This window comes from Entelurus aequoreus, linkage group LG09, assembly GCF_033978785.1.
Source record: "Entelurus aequoreus isolate RoL-2023_Sb linkage group LG09, RoL_Eaeq_v1.1, whole genome shotgun sequence".
In the NCBI taxonomy this organism is placed as follows: Eukaryota; Metazoa; Chordata; class Actinopteri; order Syngnathiformes; family Syngnathidae; genus Entelurus; species Entelurus aequoreus.
In genome coordinates, this window is record NC_084739.1 from 77,623,638 (window position 1) to 77,644,113 (window position 20,476).

A 20,476-nucleotide genomic window follows, 5' to 3' on the forward strand; every position below is an offset into this window, starting at 1 on the left:
CCGCCGTGTGCCAGTTAACCTAATCCGTCATTTATTTGGAAGTAACCCAAATATCAGTCAATATTGGGCTTTTAGCCTCGACCTCCCCTCCCTCCCCCGCTCCACAAAAAATGGCCCACTAAAAACAGGCCTCTTTATCAGTGCGGTTAACTGGCGCGCCGCAACCCCTAAAGCTCTTGTATAAATAAGATTAGTGTTGCGTTTGAACGCGGGGAAATAAGAGGTGTAATATCTGGTGGTTTTATGCGCTGTATTACTGTTATCCCCGCTTAGTTGCCTTGATACTCTTCCCTCCTCTCCCTCTCCCGCTAGTTCCTCTCTCCCTCTTTTCGCGTTTGTTCATATTGTTTTCTTCTCTTCCCTCTTTTCTCTCGCCGGGTCCGTCTCTCCACATCCAGACGGCTTTATGAGCAGCTAAGCTGGAATAAAGCGCCCCGCGTCAAATGTTCATATTGTCCTGTTGTGAATGTCATACAATATCTGTCCCTGCTGTGCATGCGCTCACACACACACACACACACACACACACACACACACACACACACACACACACACACACACCTCTTCAGTGTCCGTGTCTGTGCACTTACACACACACCAGGGCTGCACGATTAATCGAAATCAACATCGACATTAAAGTTTTAATTAGTGCGATGAATAACCGCAAGTGGCGGAGATTTATTTTTTTCCCGCCATCACCGCCATTTGAGTGACAGACATGTTTGCCAATCAGAATTGTTGAGCCTCGGGCTGCCGATATTATCGACCGATAAATGCTTTAAAATGTAATATCGGAAATGATCGGTATCGGTTTCAAAATGATCGGTTTCAAAAAGTAAAATGTATGAGTTTTTAAAACGCCGCTGTGTACACGGACGTAGGGAGAAGTACAGAGCGCCAATAAACCTTAAAGGCACTGCCTTTGCGTGTCGGCCCAGTCACATAATATCTACAGCTTTTCACACACACACAAGCGAATGCAAGGCATACTTGGTCAACAGCCATACAGGTCACACTGAGGGTAGACATATAAACAACTTTAACACTGTTACAAATATGCGCCACACTGTGAACCCACACCAAACAAGAATGACAAACACATTTCGGGAGAACATCCGCACCGTAACACAACATAAACACAACAGAACAAATACCCAGAACCCCTTGCAGCACTAACTCTTCCGGGAGGCTACAATATACGTTTAGTATTACCGTATTAAATCAAAAATTATCGAAGAACCGTCATTCATAACTGTACTTTGATACTGACAGACTGACTGGCGCTGGCTTGCTACCTAGCTTAAATGCTAACATGTAAACATCAGACATTAACGTCTTTCCCCATTACGGAACGTCATTCACCAATCTAACCTTGCCCAAACACATTACTGTTTAAACAAGTGAGCGACAGTATTCACATTAAACATAAAGGATGTGCTGTTTTTGCACTAATTGATCGATAAACTCGACAGTTGTCAAGTTGAAACAGACGGACACGAACTCCGTTCAACAGGAAGTGAAGTCACGTGACGTCACATAAACCGGAAGGGAAACAGCTGATCACATTTTAAAATGAAATGTAAATAATTTTAAACACACAAATAAGAATAATATGGCTCTTATGAAGCCAGAACAATATTTGATGTTTCGTCTGCCAAGAAAGTATATTGTGTCTGTTTATTTTAGTTATTTAAAAAATACAACTTGGTTAAAATATTTTAGTGTATCAGTACTTTATGAGCACATTCAACAATACCACGATAATAATAACTGTGATCATTTTAGTCAACATTACATTAGCCATGTTGTTTATTGATTTGGTTGTGTATATTTGAGTGTCCCCTAGCCGCTCCTTAATAAAGACAACCTATTTTATTGATTTTGGTTGTGATTTTTATTTTTTTTTATACTGCAAAATTTTGCTTGCAGACAATATAATTTATTTTTATTATTTTTTGTTTTATTTAACTTGGTATTTAAAAATTTACATTCCAATTACAATATTAAATATACAGGTTAATTGCATTTACAATGGTGTACTTCCATTGTCATGTATTGTCATATCGGTGGTCAAGAAAATCGTTTATCAGCAAAAAATTGTAGGTCAATAAATCGTCCAGCAAAATTGATCAGCAGCCCAGGCCTAGTTCTGATTTGTCTGTGAGTAAAAAACAAATCTGCCTGTCTTAATTTCCTCGATTGGCTGTCTTTTTACACCTGACTTTTTACTAATTCTCTGCCATGAAAGAGTTGTGTGTGATCATAGTTGTGTAAGTGTACACTGCAAAAAGTCAGTGTTCAAAAACAAGAAAAAAAATACAAAAATTAGGGGTATTTTATTTGAACCAAGCAAAATTATGTGCCAATAGAACAAGAAAATTCGGCTTGTCAAGACTTTCCAAAACAAGTAAAATTAGCTAACCTCAATGAACCCAAAAATACCTTAAAATACGTATATTCTCACTAATAACAAGTGCACTTTTCTTGGTGGAGACCTTTTTGCTCAACATGTTGACAAATATTCTTAAATTAAGTAAATGCTAGTGCCATTATCTTGACATAATGATATGCGCTCGGCATCATGATTTTTTTTTTCATGCTTGAAGTAAGAAATTATTACTTTAAAAAAGTAGTTTTATACTTGTGACTGTTAATGACAGCTTTGCATCAGTTGATATTCTAGTTTCAAGCATGTTTTACTCAATATAGGTCATAAAATCTCAGCTACAAACTGTAATATCTTACTGAGATAATTCAAGACCAAAACCCTTAAAACAAGTAAAACACTCGAGAATTATCTTATCAGACAGAAAATAAGCAAATATCACCCTTATTTGAGATATTCAATCTTACTTAGATTTCAGTTTTTGCAGTGTACGTGTAAAGCAATCTGTTTCTAAGGTTATGTGTGCGTAAAAAAACGTGTCTGTAATCAGATTCTCTGATTGGCTGTCTGTTAACACGTGATTTTTGTGACACTTCTGCCGTGTAAGAGTTGTCTATCCCTGCAGCGATCCGAAGTTGTAAAAAGAGTTGTTTGCCTTTCCCTATACTCCCCATTCTTCGGCACATTTAGAGGGGGCAGAGCTATGTGCCGTGTTAAAATAAAGTCAACACTTTCGTGTTTGGACACTACTTACACTGTTTATTAGTGATAGAGTACAACATGTGGATGGTTACAATTGCCAAAGATGTAATGTAACCTGTGATATTTCTACCCAAATCGATGCTTTTGATAATTTGTACACTGCGAAAAGTCAGTGTTCTAAAACAAGAAAAAAATATGCTAAAATTAGGAGTATTTTATTTGAACTAAGCAAAATTATCTGCAAATAGAACAAGAAAATTCGGCTTTTTCAAGACTTTCCAAAACAAGTAAAATTAGCTAACCTCAATGAACCCAAAAATACCTTAAAATAAGTATATTCTCACTAATAACAAGTGCACTTTCCTTGGTAGAAAAAAAGAGACCTTTTTGCTCAATATGTTGAAAAATATTCTTAAATTAAGTAAATGCTAGTGCCATTATCTTGACATAATGATATGCATGATTTTTTTTTTCATGCTTGAAGTAAGAAATTATTACTTTAAAAAAGTAGTTTTATACTTGTGAGTATTAATGACACAGCTTTGCATCAGTTGATATTCTAGTTCCAAGCATGTTTTACTCAATATAGGTCATAAACTCTCAGCAACAAGCTGTAATATCTTACTGAAATAATTCAGGACCAAAACCCTTAAAACAAGTAAAACACTCTAACATAAAATCTTCTTAGTGAGAAGAATTATCTTATCAGACAGAAAATAAGAAAATATCACCCTTATTTGATATTTAATCTTACTTAGATTTAAATTTTTGCAGTGTACCTTTTCAGATTACAGATTGAGATACGCATTTGCAAATAATTTTGCTACAATATTACTTCCCGAGCCTCCCGGTCAATCAAAAGTGTTTAAGGAAACAGCAAGTTTGTGTGCGCTGCAGTCAGTACGCTAATAACAAACAACATTTGCACCTTGGCAAAAGTTTTGATGGTGACTTTGCCTGAGCCGATATTCAATAAAACAATTAATGGAACGATAAATTTAAATAAAGTAGAAATTATATGTGTGTTTTTTTCGTCCTTTGCTTCCAACAGGGAGAAGGAGGTCTCACTCTGTGCATCTCTCTCAGCACCTAAGCGCTGAAAAATCGATTTTTAAATACATCGCTATTCTTATTTGTAACAATTCTTAATTGATAAAAAAAAAAATCCAAAATGTGTTTTTTTTCCAATCTGTCCTGTCCAGCCACTCAGGCAAATGTTATTGTAAATGTAGATGATCATATCTGCTGTACAGATTCACTTTAGAAAAGAGAAGTGTTGGATACGTCTCTTGTTGCCTTATTTGTATTTGACTTTATTACATATTTGGGTAAAATGTTATTAAACAAAAACAGTTTTCTTCCAAGTAATATAAAAACTTATCAGAGCTGTTTTCTATTTTATAGAGGAATGTAGTTAATCATAGAACTGGCACCCAATGTTATTTAAAAAGTACAGATTTTGAATCAAGAATTGTTTTGAATCGCCCTACTAAGTTTATTTAACAGTAGAATTAACTGAACGCAGTGAGCCCTCTTTTCAGTCATCCACAATTTTTATCTCAGTGGGCGTAAAAAATGATTAAATATCCAAATGTCCCGTTATTGGAATATTTCAGCTTCAACCCGGATGGGCAATTTGAATGAGTGAGAATGCCGGGATGGCAACAACAACCAAAAGACAACCCGACCTCGTTTTTTCAACTGGGAATTTTTTTTTAACTTTAAGATGTTCAATATTTATTTACTGTAGTTTAAATGTTTGCTTACAGAAATAAGTCCTTTTTAGAGATGTCCGATAATATCGGCCGATAAATGCTTTAAAATGTAATATCGGAAATGATCGGTATCGTTTTTTTAATTATCAGTATCGTTGTTTTTTTTGTTGTTGTTTTTTTATTTAATTAAATCAACATAAAAACACAAGATACACTTACAATTAGTGCACCAACCCAAAAAACCTTCCCCCCCATTTACACTCATTCACACAAAAGGGTTGTTTATTTCTGTTATTAATATTCTGCTTCCTACATTATATATCAATATATATCAATACAGTCTGCAAGGATACAGTCCGTAAGCACACATGATTGTGCGTGCTGCTGGTCCACTAATAGTACTAACCTTTAACAGTTAATTTTACTCATTTTCATTAATTACTAGTTTCTATGTAACTGTTTTTATATTGTTTTATATATTCTTTTTTATTCAAGAAAATGTTTTTAATGTATTTATCTTATTTTATTTTACCTGGTTGTCCAAATTAGGCATAATAACGTGTTAATTCTACGACTGTATATATCGGTATAGGTTGATATCGTTATCGGTAATTAAGAGTTGGACAATATCGGAATATCGGATATCGGCAAAAAAGCCATTAGCGGACATCCCTAGTCTTTTTTATTTGATAATTCATTTAGGACTCAAAAGTTATTTGCCTTCTAATTACAGTACAATTGTAAACAATTCCGCAGTAATGAAAAATAAAAGTTGATATCCTTTTAAATGTTTACTTGCATTATTATTATGATTACATTATAATTATTGTATAGTTTTTATTTGTTATTTCTTCAGTTTAAGAGCATGATGGAGACAAACGCTCTGACTTGCAAATTTGGAAATTATTGCAGGTTGTTTTAATGCGTGGCACCTTGAGACAAGAATATGATGATTGACAGTCTAAAAGTAACACGACTTTTTTCACTTTTTATTCTCGCAGTTTTACGCTTTTACACGTATAAAGTATGAAAATCACAACTCTATTTCCAATTTGGAAGAGAAAAATCGCATTGACTTTTTTTCTCAAAATCGTGCAGCTCTAACACAAACACATTTCACTGAAACGCTTGTCATCAATCGTAGATCCTCGCTCATGTCTAATTGAGGGGCGGCATCCTCGTGCTCACCTCGGTCCCGGAAGCCGATTTAGCCGCTTCTTTTGAGGCCATCTTGTCGTCGGCCATTTCCACATTTCCTCTCCAATGGTGGCAGCCGCCACACTATAATTACCCAATCTGCTCCCATTCACACTCTTTCAATTTCGCCACGTCTCGCGCTCTCCTTCCCTTTCGCTCCCCGGCCTGCCTTCCCCTCTGCTCCTCATCTCTTGTGGAAACCAGCAGCCCTCCTCCTCCTCCTCGCCCCCCCTCCAAGGGTACAAAAGCTGGCCTACAATATGGGGGTATTAGGGCAGAGTGCAGGCCCAGCTGGGGGCTACCTTTAGCCAGCTGAGGGTTATCCGTGGCGAGCCCCGAGTCGCAGAGCTCTTGTCCTGTGATGTCGCTGAGGCGGAAGGCTCTCCTCAACATGCTGGAGCCTTTGATGGGCCCTCAGGCCCTGCATCCGGCCCGAGGAGGCCCCGCCACTCACAGGAGCCCCTCTGTGGGAGCCAGGATGCGATTCGCTCTCACCTCAAGTCACTTGAGGAGGCTTTCCATTATGACTCCCTTCTGTCGGGAAGTTCCAGAGTGCATGTGTGAACGTGTGCTTTTTATACTCTGATCAATGTGTCAGGCACTCAACTCGTCATGTCTATTCAATATTCATATCCAGGGTGAATGCTGACATTTAGAAAAGTACAAATATTGGTAGTCAGCTATGCTGCCGTTCTTTGTTTCTGTTTCGGTTAGCAGTGCTTAATTATTTTCTCATGTGACCCTACTAAGAAGAAAAAAAACATTTTGCGACTCCCAAACCCCATTCTCCCCTGCCACTATAAATAGTACGGGTGTCAAAAAAAATACGTTTTTTGATACTTTTTTGTAACGATTTTTAATCGATTCATAAAATTGATTTAAAAAAAACAATATATATAGTACATGTATGTATATATGTATGTACAGTGTATATGTATGTACATATATGTATGTACATATATGTATGTGTATATATGTATATACACTACCGTTCAAAAGTTTGGGGTCACATTGAAATTTCCTTATTTTTGAAAGAAAAGCACTGTACTTTTCAATGAAGATAACTTTAAACTAGTCTTAACTTTAAAGAAATACACTCTATACATTGCTAATGTGGTAAATGACTATTCTAGCTGCAAATGTCTGGTTTTTGGTGCAATAGGTGTGTAGAGGCCCATTTCCAGCAACTATCACTCCAGTGTTCTAATGGTACAATGTGTTTGCTCATTGGCTCAGAAGGCTAATTGATGATTAGAAAACCCTTGTGCAATCATGTTCACACATCTGAAAACAGTTTAGCTCATTACAGAAGCTACAAAACTGACCTTTCTTTGAGCAGATCGAGTTTCTGGAGCATCACATTTGTGGGGTCAATTAAACGCTCAGAATGGCCAGAAAAAGAGAACTTTCGTCTGAAACTCTACAGTCTATTGTCGTTCTTAGAAATGAAGGCTATTCCACAAAATTGTTTGTGTGACCCCAAACTTTTGAACGGTAGTGTATATATGTATATATATATATATATACAGTCACGATCAAAGGTTTACGTACACTTGTGAAGAACATAGTGTCATGGCTGTCTTGAGTTTCCAATTATTTCTACAACTCTTATTTTTTGTGATTGGAGCACATACTTGTTGGTCACAAAAAAACATTAATGAAGTTTGGTCCTTTTATGAATTTATTATGAGTCTACTGAAAATGTGACCAAATCTGCTAGTCAAAAGTATACATACAGCAATGTTGAGAATGAGAAAAGGTGAGGCCTTTAATCCCAGGAACACCATTCCTACCGTCAAGCATGGTGGTGGTAGTATTATGTTCTGGACCTGTTTTGCTGCCAATGGAACTGGTGCTTTACAGAGAGTAAATGGGACAATGAAAAAGGAGGATTACCTCCAAATTCTTCAGGACAACCTAAAATCATCAGCCCAGAGGTTGGGTCTCGGGCGCAGTTGGGTGTTCCAACAGGACAATGACCCCAAACACACGTCAAAAGTAGTAATGGAATGGCTAAATCAGGCTAGAATTAAGGTTTTAGAATGGCCTTCCCAAAGTCTTGACTTAAATGTGTGGACAATGCTGAAGAAACAAGTCCATGTCAGAAAACAAACAAATTTAGCTGAACTGCACCAATTTTGTCAAGAGGAGTGGTCAAAAAATTCAAGCAGAAGCTTGTGGATGGCTACCAAAAGGGCCTTATTGCAGTGAAACTTGCCAAAGGACATGTAACCAAATGTTAACATTGCTGTATGTATACTTTTGACCCAGCAGATTTGGTCACATTTTCAGTAGACCCATAATACATTCATAAAAGAACCAAACTTCATGAATGTTTTTTGTGACCAACAAGTATGAGCTCCAATCACTCTATCACAAAAAAATAAGAGTTGTAGAAATTATTGGAAACTCAAGACAGCCATGACATTATGTTCTTAACAAGTGTATGTAAAGTTTTGACCACGACTATATATATATATATATATATATATATATATATATATATATATATATATATATATATATATATATATATATATATATATATATATATATATATATATATATATATATATATATATATATATATATATTTATAGTCGTGGTCAAAACTTTCAGTCGCAAATTTAGTTATTTACACAGAAAGATTTTTAAAATGTTTATTTACATACCTTAATTGTTTTCAAACAGTGTTTGTAACATGGCAGTAAAACTGTTGATTGAACAAAACAGAAGTCAACGTCATGGACCCACTAGCTGCGTAAGCTAGCTCTCCAATCAGCTAAATACGGTGTCGTTTTGGTGAATTTATGAAACTGATACAATACAAAATGACTAACTAACAAAGACAATTTAAAATGTGTTAGTTGTCCAGGGTGTACCCCGCCTTCCGCCCAAATGCAGCTGAGATAGGCTCCAGCACCCCCCGCCACCCCAAAAGGGACAAGCGGTAGAAAATGGATGGATGGATGGATAGCATATTAGTTCATGCTAACGATGCTAGCTTGATTACATTACGATAGCACATACAAATATGCATGAAAGCACTCCTACAAACATCACACATGGGACATTTTAGTAAGTAAGAATTGTTTTAGTTATATTGTAAAACTTCCAAAGTTGCTTGGAGTGATGAATGAAGAATCCATACGAGTAAAAACGCTATGGACAACTTGGAAGACGGAGCGGCTACTTCCGGTTGAAAGCTCAGTCCAAACAGAACTGCAGCACCTGCAGTGAGGCAATTTGTCCAAAAGATGGCGCCATAGCACAAACAATAACACACCTATTCAGTGTCTTTGCTTGTTTTTTTGTTTTTTTTTAACTATTTGCATTATGACCGTCAGCAAAGAAAAATCCAAAAATTAGCCCAACAGTTTTATAAGCCGCAGGGTTCAAAGCACAGGAAAAAGTAGCGGCTTATGCTCCGCAAAGGATGACAGCTGTTTTTTAAATAATGGTGCCCTATATTTCTACAACCCATTGCAAGCTTCAGTTGACAGTTTGTATTGTTATTTATTTTATTGAACCGGTGCTTTACTTTTTTTGTTTGAATGATTTGACTTCAGGTGCTTGTAGAATAGAATATATCTTTATTGTCATTGTACATTGTACAATGAAATTGTAAGCAAAACTAAATTAGTGCAAATTCATAATAACACATAAAAACATAAGAACATGGATAACTAGATAAAAATACATAAAAATACCAAGCACACAGTTCACATGCACAGTCATTATTGTCTTGTGTTCAGTAACACTATTGCTCTCGGGTAAAAAGTGTTCTTAAATCTGTTTGTCCGGCATTTTATTGTCCTGTATCTCCTGCCCGAGGGCAGCAGTTGAAAAAGTTTATGTCCAGTTAATTGTTGATGAATGGCGCGGCGGCCTTGAAAAGTAATCAGCCTCCTTCTGGCGTCGTTTAGCGCTCCGCGCTGCCTTCATGGCTCTTTTTGGGCTCAAAGAAGAACTGGGCTGTGCTAATACGCTCGGCTGGATGTGTTTCTGTGTAAAGAGAGTATGGCGGCGTCTCGCTCCCTCGCCTCCTCTTACACTTTTGAAATGTGACAGATAACATCCCACCGCAGTTCAAAACCAGGGAGATGTGGGGGTGCACGGGGGGTAGTTTGAGGAGGGTGGGAGATTTGAGGTGCAAGCAGGCTGATTTCAAAGTTGTTGTTTTTTTTTGCAGGAACCGACATTTCATCCAACCGCTGCTCTTTCTGATGTGTGGCTTCAAACATCTCATTTTTCATTTCATCTGTTTCCTCTTTCTCCCGCCAAAATACGCCGCCTTACCACCCCCACCCCAAAAAAAAAGAACTATTGTCGCTGTCGCATAGATTCATTTTAGATTAACGTTTCTTTCTTTCTTGCTTTACCTTCAAAGGACCTCCATTATGTTGCCCGTGATAAGGGTGAGATGGTGCTAGCCGAGGTGACCAAGAGGAAGGCCGGGGAAATGGAGGCAAGGACCTTCGGAAGCGACGGTGAGGAAATAATCACAATGATTAACCCAAATGACACTGAAAGCGACTTGCTCCCCCCCCCCTTTTCATCTAAAACATAAGCTTGATCACCACATTTGAAGACCTTTCTGACATCTAAAGATGAGCATTTTCACACTCGTTTAATCGCACGAGCCCATTAGATCATGCTGGACAATTACAATTAATTAAAACTCTTTGATCATGATGGCACTCAAAGCCAAATAGACAGTGTAACTATCCCAAACACACGTTTTTTATCAGTCAGTATTAAGAACATAAAGTCAGTCAGTGGTAGTTAGGGCCTTTTGGAGTTGCTTCGTTTATCATTGTTTTCCCAATTCCACCGTATTTTAGAGGCACTCACCGATTTTTGCAAGCGCGCCAATCTTGCAAAAAATATATATATATATATATATGTTTTCGGAGTCCCAAACACGAAATGTAAGAAATGACTCTAGCGCCCCCTTGAAAATTAGAAAAAATTAGCCTCTGCCACTAGTTTTACACATCATCACGAAAATAGCTACAGACATCTATTATTTATTAGGAATGTGAATCTTTGGGCACCACACGATTCGATTCTTGGGGGTAACGATTCAATTCAGAATCAATTCCAGATTCAAAATCAATACTTTTTAAATAACATTGGGTATATATCTAATATTTAGCCACTAAAAATATATTTATTATTTATACACTAAACATTTATACATTTATACACTATTGTACCTAAACATTTGTGTCTGAATAGAAGAAATTCAGATGAGTTGCAGGTATTTTTAAGGCAAAAAAAAAAGTCAAATTTTCAAACCAACAGGTTAAAAAAAAAAAAAAAGATTTTTTTTAGCTGCATTTGTATTCAAGTAATTAATTAATGAATTAATTGTTTGGAACGTTATACCTAAAACATGTCTTAATTGCTTCTATTCCGACACATTTTTTGTATCTAATTAATGAATTAATTTGTTTACAAATGTTTAGGAAGATTACATTGCACAATATAAATATCAATTTGGCAGATGATAGAGCTTTTGATACTATCGTCATATCGTAATAATGCATGTATAATAATAATAATTATTATAATAATAGGTTGATTGGCAACACTAAATTGGCCCTAGTGTGTGAATGTGAGTGTAAATGTTGTCTGTCTATCTGTGTTGGCCCTGTGATGAGGTGGCCACTTGTCCAGGGTGTACACCGCCTTCCGCCCTTGTGCAGCTGGGATAGGCTCCAGCACCCCCCGCGACCCCGAAAAGGAAAGAGCGTTAGAAAATGGATGGATGGATGGGTGCTACTTTTATGTTTAACTAAATTCCTCCGTAAAATAGACAAACAGTTCTAATAAATGTTTGTATTACTTAAAAGAAATCTGGTTTTGTTGGATAAAATTGCCAAACATTTAATAAAGTCAAATACAAATAAGGCAACAAGAGAAGTAGCCAACACTTCTGGGGCGGCGTGGCGAAGTTGGTAGAGTGGCCGTGCCAGCAAACGGAGTGTTGCTGGTTACTGGGGTTCAATCCCCACCTTCTACCATCCTAGTCACGTCCGTTGTGTCCTTGGGCAAGACACTTCACCCTTGCTCCTGATGGCTGCTGGTTAGCGCCTTGCATGGCAGCTCCCGCCATCAGTGTGTGAATGTGTGTGTGAATGGGTGAATGTGGAAATAGTGTCAAAGCGCTTTGAGTACCTTGAAGGTATAAAAGCGCTATACAAGTATAACCCATTTATCATTATCATTTATTTAGTGCGTGTGCCTCACAATACGAAGGTCCTAGGTTCCATCCTGGGCTGATCTTTCTGTGTGGAGTTTGCATGTTCTCGTGGGTTCCCTCCGGGTACTCCGGCTTCCTCCCACCTCCAAAGACATGCACCTGGGGATAGGTTGATTGGCAACACTAAATGGTCCCTAGTGTGTGAATGTGAGTGTGAATGTTGTCTGTCTATCTGTGTTGGCCCTGCCATGAGGTGGCAACTTGTCCAGGGTGTACCCCGCCTTCCGCCCGAATGCAGCTGAGATAGGCTCCAGCACCCCAAAAGGGACAAGCGGTAGAAAATAGATGGATGGATCTGTACAGCAGACATGACCATCTACATCAACAATATAATTTGCTTGAGCAAAACAGATTTTTTTTTTTTATTGTATTATTTTATTTTTTAAATCCATTTTTGATTTTTTTAATCGATTAAGAATCATTACAAATAAGAATCGCGATTAATTCGAAAGTCTTTATATATTTTTTACACCCCTACCTATCATGACAAGATGCACGTAAAAGTCTCAAGAACCCATATTTGAAAACAAACAGGCCATCCTGGTTTTTGTCTGCCAGTTTTAGGCCAAAAACGGGTCGTACTTTAACAAACTCTTCCTAGGGACTTTGACCAAATAAACCTTGATTAAAATGACTTATACTAGACGAATGGGCGATTGCAAAATACTTTTGCCTACGCCATACGATGTGGGCGTGGCTTGGCGCTAAACTTCAATCTGATGCATCGCCACAAAACTTTCAACATTATAACTTGGCTCTACAAATTCAGATCTCGAAAAGATTTGTTTCAAACGATGATGACACCTTAAAGTTCTAGATGGGTCAGGACTAGAGTTGTAGGGTATATGGTACTAATTAATTAAAAACGGTACTATACTGCTTTTGAAAAATACCGGTACTTTTTTTTTTCTATTGACATGGTGTGCGTCGTGCTGACAATGCTGGTATACAAGCCGCGGTGGCGCCTGTGAGTCAACACAGGCACTTGTAAGCAGAAACCGTGTGAAGACAGGAGGAGGAAAATGTACATATTTTGGCTTTAAACCCAACGCTAAAGGTGGAGCTATAAACACTGAAGCGCTGCACTGCAAACGGTGCTCTAAAACATTGCTAGATAATAGCTGGCTAGCGGCTAACGTCTCTCTGTAGTGTTTAAGCTACTTCTAAATCACTAATTCTCGCCTCCATGGCGACAAATAAAGTACAATTCTTGCAAGTATCATCCCTGCAGGACGAGGAATATCTAAACATTTGTCACTACACACCGTAGGAGGATACAATAGCTAACCGATAACAGCAAGCTAGTGCTCTTGAATGTAAACAAAAGGGTGGTTCTACACAGATATCGAGTGTAACGACATCAAGTACAAGAGTTGTATCTAGTCGATACTACAATGATTACATCGAAAATTTTTATCAACACAAAGTCTTTTTTTACTTTTTTGAAATGTTATTATGTTTATAAACTCTTGAAATATGTCCCTGGACACATGGTGACTTTAAAGGCCTACTGAAAGCCACTACTACCGACCACACAGTCTGATAGTTTATATATCAATGATGAAATCTTAACATTGCAACACATGCCAATACGGCCGGGTTATCTTATAAAGTGCAATTTTAAATTTCCAGCTAAACTTCCGGTTGAGAACGCCTTTGGATGATGACGTATGCGCGTGACGTAGCCAGTGAAACAGGAGTATCGGTAGCCCATTGAAGCCAATGCAAAAAGCTCTGTTTTCATCTCAAAATTCCACAGCATTCTGGACATCTGTGTTGGTGAATCTTTTGCAATTTGTTTAATGAACAATAGAGACTGCAAAGTAGAAAGTTGTAGGTGGGATCGGTGTATTAGCGGCTGGCTGTAGCAACACAACAAGGAGGACTTACTTGGATAGCAGACGCGCTAGCAAACGCTAGCCGCCAACCGCATCTGTGATCGGGTGAAGTCCTTTGTCGCGCCGTCGATCGCTGGAACGCAGGTGAGCACAGGTGTTGATGAGCAGATGAGGGCTGGCTGGCGTAGCTGGAGCGCTAATGTTTTATCATAGCTCTGTGAGGTCCGGTTGCTAAGATGTTAAGTTAGCTTCAGCGTCGTTAGCAACAGCATTGTTAAGCTTTGCCAGGCTGAGAATTATTAACCGTGTAGTTACATGTACATGGTTTAATAGTATTGTTGATCTTCTGTCTATCCTTCCAGTCAGGGATTTATTTCTTTTGTTTCTATCTGCATTTGAGCCAGATGCTATCACGTTAGCTCAGTAGCTAAAGAGCTTCGCCGATGTATTGTCGTGAAGATTAAAGTCACTGTGAATGTCCATTTCGCGTTCTCGACTCTCATTTTCAAGAGGATATAGTATCCGAGGTGGTTTAAAATACAAATCCGTGATCCACAATAGAAAAAGGAGAGAGTGTGGAATCCAATGAGCCAGCTTGTACCTAAGTTACGGTCAGAGCGAAAAAAGATATGTTTTGCACTACATTGTAGTCCGTCACTCTAACGTTCCTTATCCACGAATCTTTCATCCTGTGCCACGGCGTGGCGAAGTTGGTAGAGTGGCTGTACCAGCAATCGGAGTGTTGCTGGTTACTGGGGTTCAATTCCCACCTTCTACCTTCCTAGTCACGTCCGTTGTGTCCTTGGGCAAGACACTTCACCCTTTGCCTCTGATGGCTGCTGGTTAGCGCCTTGCATGGCAGCTCCCGCCATCAGTGTGTGAATGTGTGTGTGAATGGGTGAATGTGGAAATACTGTCAAAGCGCTTTGAGTACCTTGAAGGTATAAAAGCGCTATACAAGTATAACCCATTTATCATAATTATTTATCATTTATCCTCGCTCAAATTAATGGGGTAATCGTCGCTTTCTCGGTCCGAATCGCTCTAACTGCGTTGAAAACAATAGGAAAATATGAGGAAGCGAACAACTGACTACGTCACGCTACTTCCGGTAGGGGCAAGGCTTTTTTTTAATCAGAGACCAAAAGTTGCGAACTTTATCGTCGTCATTCTATACTAAATCCTTTCAGCAAAAATATGGCAATATCGCGAAATGATCAAGTATGACACATAGAATGGATCTGCTATCCCCGTTTAAATAAAAAAAATTCATTTCAGTAGGCCTTTAAATATGACCAATGTTCATGACCCTGTAACGACCTGGTATTGGATCGATACCCAAATTTGTAGTATCACCTGAAACTTATGTAAAGTATTCAAACAACAGAAGAATAAGCCAATAATGCCATTTTTGTGGTTACTTTTATTCAGAAAAGTATCGAAATACATTTTGGAACCGGTACCGGGGTGTAGCGGGGGGTGTATATTGTAGCGTCCCGGAAAAGTTAGTGCTGCAAGGGGTTCTGGGTATTTGTTCTGTTGTGTTTATGTTGTGTTACGGTGCGGATGTTCTCCCGAAATGTGTTTGTCAATCTTGTTTGGTGTGGGTTCACAGTGTGGCGCATATTTGTAACAGTGTTAAAGTTGTTTATACGGCTACCCTCAGTGTGACCTGTGTGGCTGTTGACCAAGTATGAATTTCATTCACTTGTGTGTGTGAAAAGCTGTAGTTATAATGTGATTGGGCTGGCACGCAAAGGCAGTGCCTTTAAGGTTTATTGGCGCTCTGTACTTCTCCCTACGTCCGTTTACACAGCGGCATTTAAAAGAGTCATACATTTTACTTTTTGAAACCAATACCAATAATTTCCAAAATTAAATTTCAAAGCATTTATCGGCCGAAAATATCGTCAGTCTGATATTATCGGACATCTCTAGTCAGTACTAATTTGTGGTTGGGCGGAGTGTTTGCGGAGGAAAAAAACTGCTTCTCGCCATCAACCATCAAACTGTCATTACTTTAAACGATCCGCTCCTCCCAAACTGATATGAGACTTTTAGGTCTGGAGCTGATCATGACTAAACATCGATATCATCACCAATATCACCGCCTTGTGGTGGAAAATGACAACTTTCACAACTTCCTTCCACATGCTCCAATCTTCCTGAATGTTTTGAGGGTGGGTCGTGGCTTATGAATGACATGACCTGCCGACTTGCCTGCTGCTTTCATTTTGTTTGACATTCATCCCTAATTTGTGGTTTTAAAAATCAAAGCGCTAAATGATTAAATACATTTAAGGCCACAGATGGTTTAGGGACCCTTTTTTTTTTTTGGTCACGACTTTAGGCTGCTGCTGCTGCTCTTTGACAAGCACTCCCGAGAGCACATACCAGAGGGGATCAAAAGCTGATGACACTCACAATTCCTCACTGAGGCTTGTGTGGCCGACGGCCCAGCAGACGCCGCTCGACGTTTGCGCGGAAACTAGATGAACATGTCTGATGACTCCTTCGTTGGCACTTAAAAGGCAGCGCGGGGCTGATAGTGCGCGAACGAGCAAGGCGGCCAAATGAGGCACGAGAGGTATTTAACTTCAGCGGCGTAAGGTCATCCGCCTACGGGCCGCGGGCTGGTCGGCGAATACATTTTTTTTGTGTAACTGTGAGGCCAGCTAGCGTGAGGTTTCTCTTTCTTCCCTGATGTGATGCTCAACACGCGCCCTCATCCTCCTCGTAAGCCTCTTAATTGTCTCCTCCATGATTTGTCTGCATCACCTGCAGCACGTCCTACCCTTGGACAAACAACCGTGCACAAAAGGAGAGAGGGGGAGAGGCTCTTTGCTTAGAAGGAAAATTAGCGTGCATACTTGACGAGGTTCTGCACGATAAATGTATTTGGCCATTGAACATAGGGATTTCCCGGTACCTGAGAATCGATACCGGTACCAATTTTTTGTACATTTGTGTGTGTTAATAAATATGAATTGTTTTTGATGATAAAGTCAGCATTCTATTGAAACAATGCGGCATAGCTCGGTTGGTAGAGAGATTATGAGAGACAAGAAGACACGAATTAGGATTTTAAAGATGATTAAAAAAATGCTTTGAAGGCGCAGCTAATGATGCTCACTGAAGCCTTTAAAGCCTCTAAAACAACTTCAAAACCCTCCATCAAAGTTTTTATACACACTGCAAGTATATATATAATGTAGTAACAGACACCTTCATAACAATATGTAATATGTACAATATACACACTGCAAGTAAATATATAATGTAATAATAGACACCTTCATAACAAAATGTAATATGTTTTATATACACACTGCAAGTATATATATAGTGTAGTAACAGACACCTTCATAACAATATGTAATATGTACAATATACACACTGCAAGTGTATATATATAATGTAGTAACACCTTCATAACAATATGTAATATGTTTTATATACACACTGCAAGTATATATATTTAATGTAGTAACAGATACCTTTATAACAATATGTAATATGTACAATATACACACTGCAAGTATATATATATATATATATATATATATATATATATATATATATATATATATATATATATATATATATATATATATATATATATAATGTAGTAACAGATACCTTCATAACAATATGTAATATGTTTTATATACACACTGCAAGTATATATATAATGTAGTAACAGACACCTTCATAACAATATGTAATATGTTTTGTATATACACTGCAAGTAAATATATAATGTAGTAATAGACACCTTCATAACAAAATGTAATATGTTTTATACACACACTGCAAGTATATATATATATATATATAATGTAGTAACAGACACCTTCATAACAATATGTAATATGTACAATATACACACAGCAAGTATATATATATGTATATATATATATATATATATATATATATATATATATATATATATATATATATATATATATATATATATATATGTATATATATATGTATATATATATATATATATATATATATATACATATATATATATATATATATATATATATACATATATATATATATATATATATATAATGTAGTAACAGACATGTTCTTAACAATAGGTAATATGTTTTATATACACACTGCAAGTGTATATACTGTATATATAATGTAGTAACAGATACCTTCATAACAATATTTAATATGTTTTATATACACACTGCAAGTATATATATAATGTAGTAACAGACACCTTCATAACAATATGTAGAATGTACAATATACACACTGTGCCATAAACTGTGTTTATCAGGAAGCGCTTCGTTCGGCGTGACCTTTCATACTGAAAGAAGTTTTTCGGTTTTCGTCGCCAACATCAATCTAAAGGGAGCTGAGAAAAAGCAGAAGTTCCAAAGTGTGGGATAATTTTGAATTTATAGCACCAAATGTGATTAAATGTTCCTCTTGTCCCGTTTTTTTATTTGGCTCTATGACCAGAGTTCCATGTTTCACATTTCTTTCTGCACAGCCATTTTTTTTTTTTTTTTAAACAACAGCAATTATCATTGATATTAATTTGTTTTTGCTCACCAAATGTAGTGACTTTTTCAAGTCAGCAGATGGCGCCATTGCAAAACACCAACACAGTATTACTGCCTTGCCAATACAGCTAGCGAGTGTGCCACACATTCACATCGACATCAATTTAAAAATCAGAGTTTAATAGCATTCTGAGTCTGTGAATCTGAATTTTTTATTACAACTTTGAGTGTGGAAAAACTATTACGGTGATTAATGTAATTTAACCTAATCCAACTAATTATTTGACTTAAAGTAATGCAGTAATCAATAACATTTTAATTTGAAATGGTTCATTATTGCTAACAGTCATCATCACATCCCTGGTGTGGACCAGGTACTCTTCTGTAATGTTGTAATGCTTGTTTAAAAGTATTTATTTGTATATTATGCGGGGTAATAAAAAAAAGTGAGCTGTAAGTCGCACTATGTACTGCCTCGCTGTAACTGGACCACTCAGGTCTTCCAAGTTCCCACGATACACCTGCAGTGACCTTTTTGCTCCAGACACACACAAACTAGATGCAGGAATGCGTCTGCGCCAAGTCTTGTGTGTGTTAATGTTGTGCAGTGGGCGTGTCGTGTGTGACCTGCGAGGCAGGTGACTCTTGCATGATGCAACCGCTGAGAGTCAAAGGTTATGAAACAGCATTTACATGTGCAGCACCTCATCCTGCTTGTCTCTTCAACAAACCCTGGGTGACCATTTATCACAGCAGACTTTTTGTTTTAATGGTAAACACACACGTTCGGTGCAAACGCACACAAACTCAAGCAGCACGTTTCATTTACCCGTTCTCATCATGTTCTCCATGTTTAGCCCCACTTCAAGTGGTTCCCAAGTCGCTCCACTGGAATACATTGACCACTTCCACCTGCACACGTTATTCCCTATATTAACCGGGATATTGTGATTATTGGAAAACCTTGCATGCACAGGCAATTGGAATTTTCACATGTCAATCAGAATATTCCCAAAAGTTTTGGTCATGGCGTCAAAACAAAACAAAAAACAAAATGCTTGCCTTGAAGTACATTTTTATGATTTGGTGTTTTGGCGTCTGCATAATGTGTGTGCTGCGCTTCCATACAAACTTGCAAGTTGTGCAGAGTATCATGTTGTTGCCAATCAATTTGGTGTTTATAACCTCGTCACTTTGCAGAAGTGAAATTGAACCAAAAAAAGTAGCAACATGGGTAAAATAGAGCAAAAATGTATACAGAAAAAAGCTGAAATATTGATACTGTTGCGTTGACCAGCATTCCTCCAATGGGGAATTCAAATTGCTAGTCTCTCCCAGATTCTTTTCATGGCAATAAGCTGATGTTTATATTCAATCAACAGGCAGTAATTGGTATTTTGTGGTTTATTCTCCAAGCTTAGAGGACAACCGTGAGACCAATCCAGCACACCCGCGTTCCCTCGCCCGGTCTAGCTCGGTCTCTTTTTCAACTCTCGGAAGTGCTGTGATTTTCTCCTTCCTCCCCCTCCCCACCTGCTGTTTCCCCACTCTAGCTGTGCTCCTTATCTTAGGAATGTAATGGCAGTCTCAACAAAGAGAATAAACAGCGCTCTGACTCTAACCAAGGACACTCGAATCCAAGCACTTTGTACCACACGAGACATTAGCTGATGTAAATATGACTATAGGAGTTTTTAGAAAGAAGTAACACTTAAATATGGATATGATTCTGATCTGCTTCCCACAATACCAATAACTAACACCTGTATTAACACAAAGCTTTATCTATAAATCAGGGCTGTCAATTATTTTTTTTTACTCAGATAAATCACATTTTGTAA

General features: G+C 37.8%; 1 protein-coding gene across 6 annotated transcripts in view; it reads left to right on the plus strand.

Annotated features, from left to right (window-relative positions):
* Nucleotides 1-20,476, plus strand: part of wdpcp (WD repeat containing planar cell polarity effector) — a 189,447-nt gene that overhangs the window by 130,490 nt on the left and 38,481 nt on the right. For all 6 annotated transcript variants that reach the window (XR_009827347.1, XR_009827348.1, XR_009827350.1 and 3 more), the window contains one exon: nucleotides 10,391-10,490. Coding sequence is in view for 1 of the 6 variants with exons in the window: in XM_062059490.1 (XP_061915474.1) it covers nucleotides 10,391-10,490 (100 nt within the window). In the remaining 5 variants the exon portion in view is untranslated. The remainder of the gene's footprint in view (nucleotides 1-10,390; nucleotides 10,491-20,476) is intronic.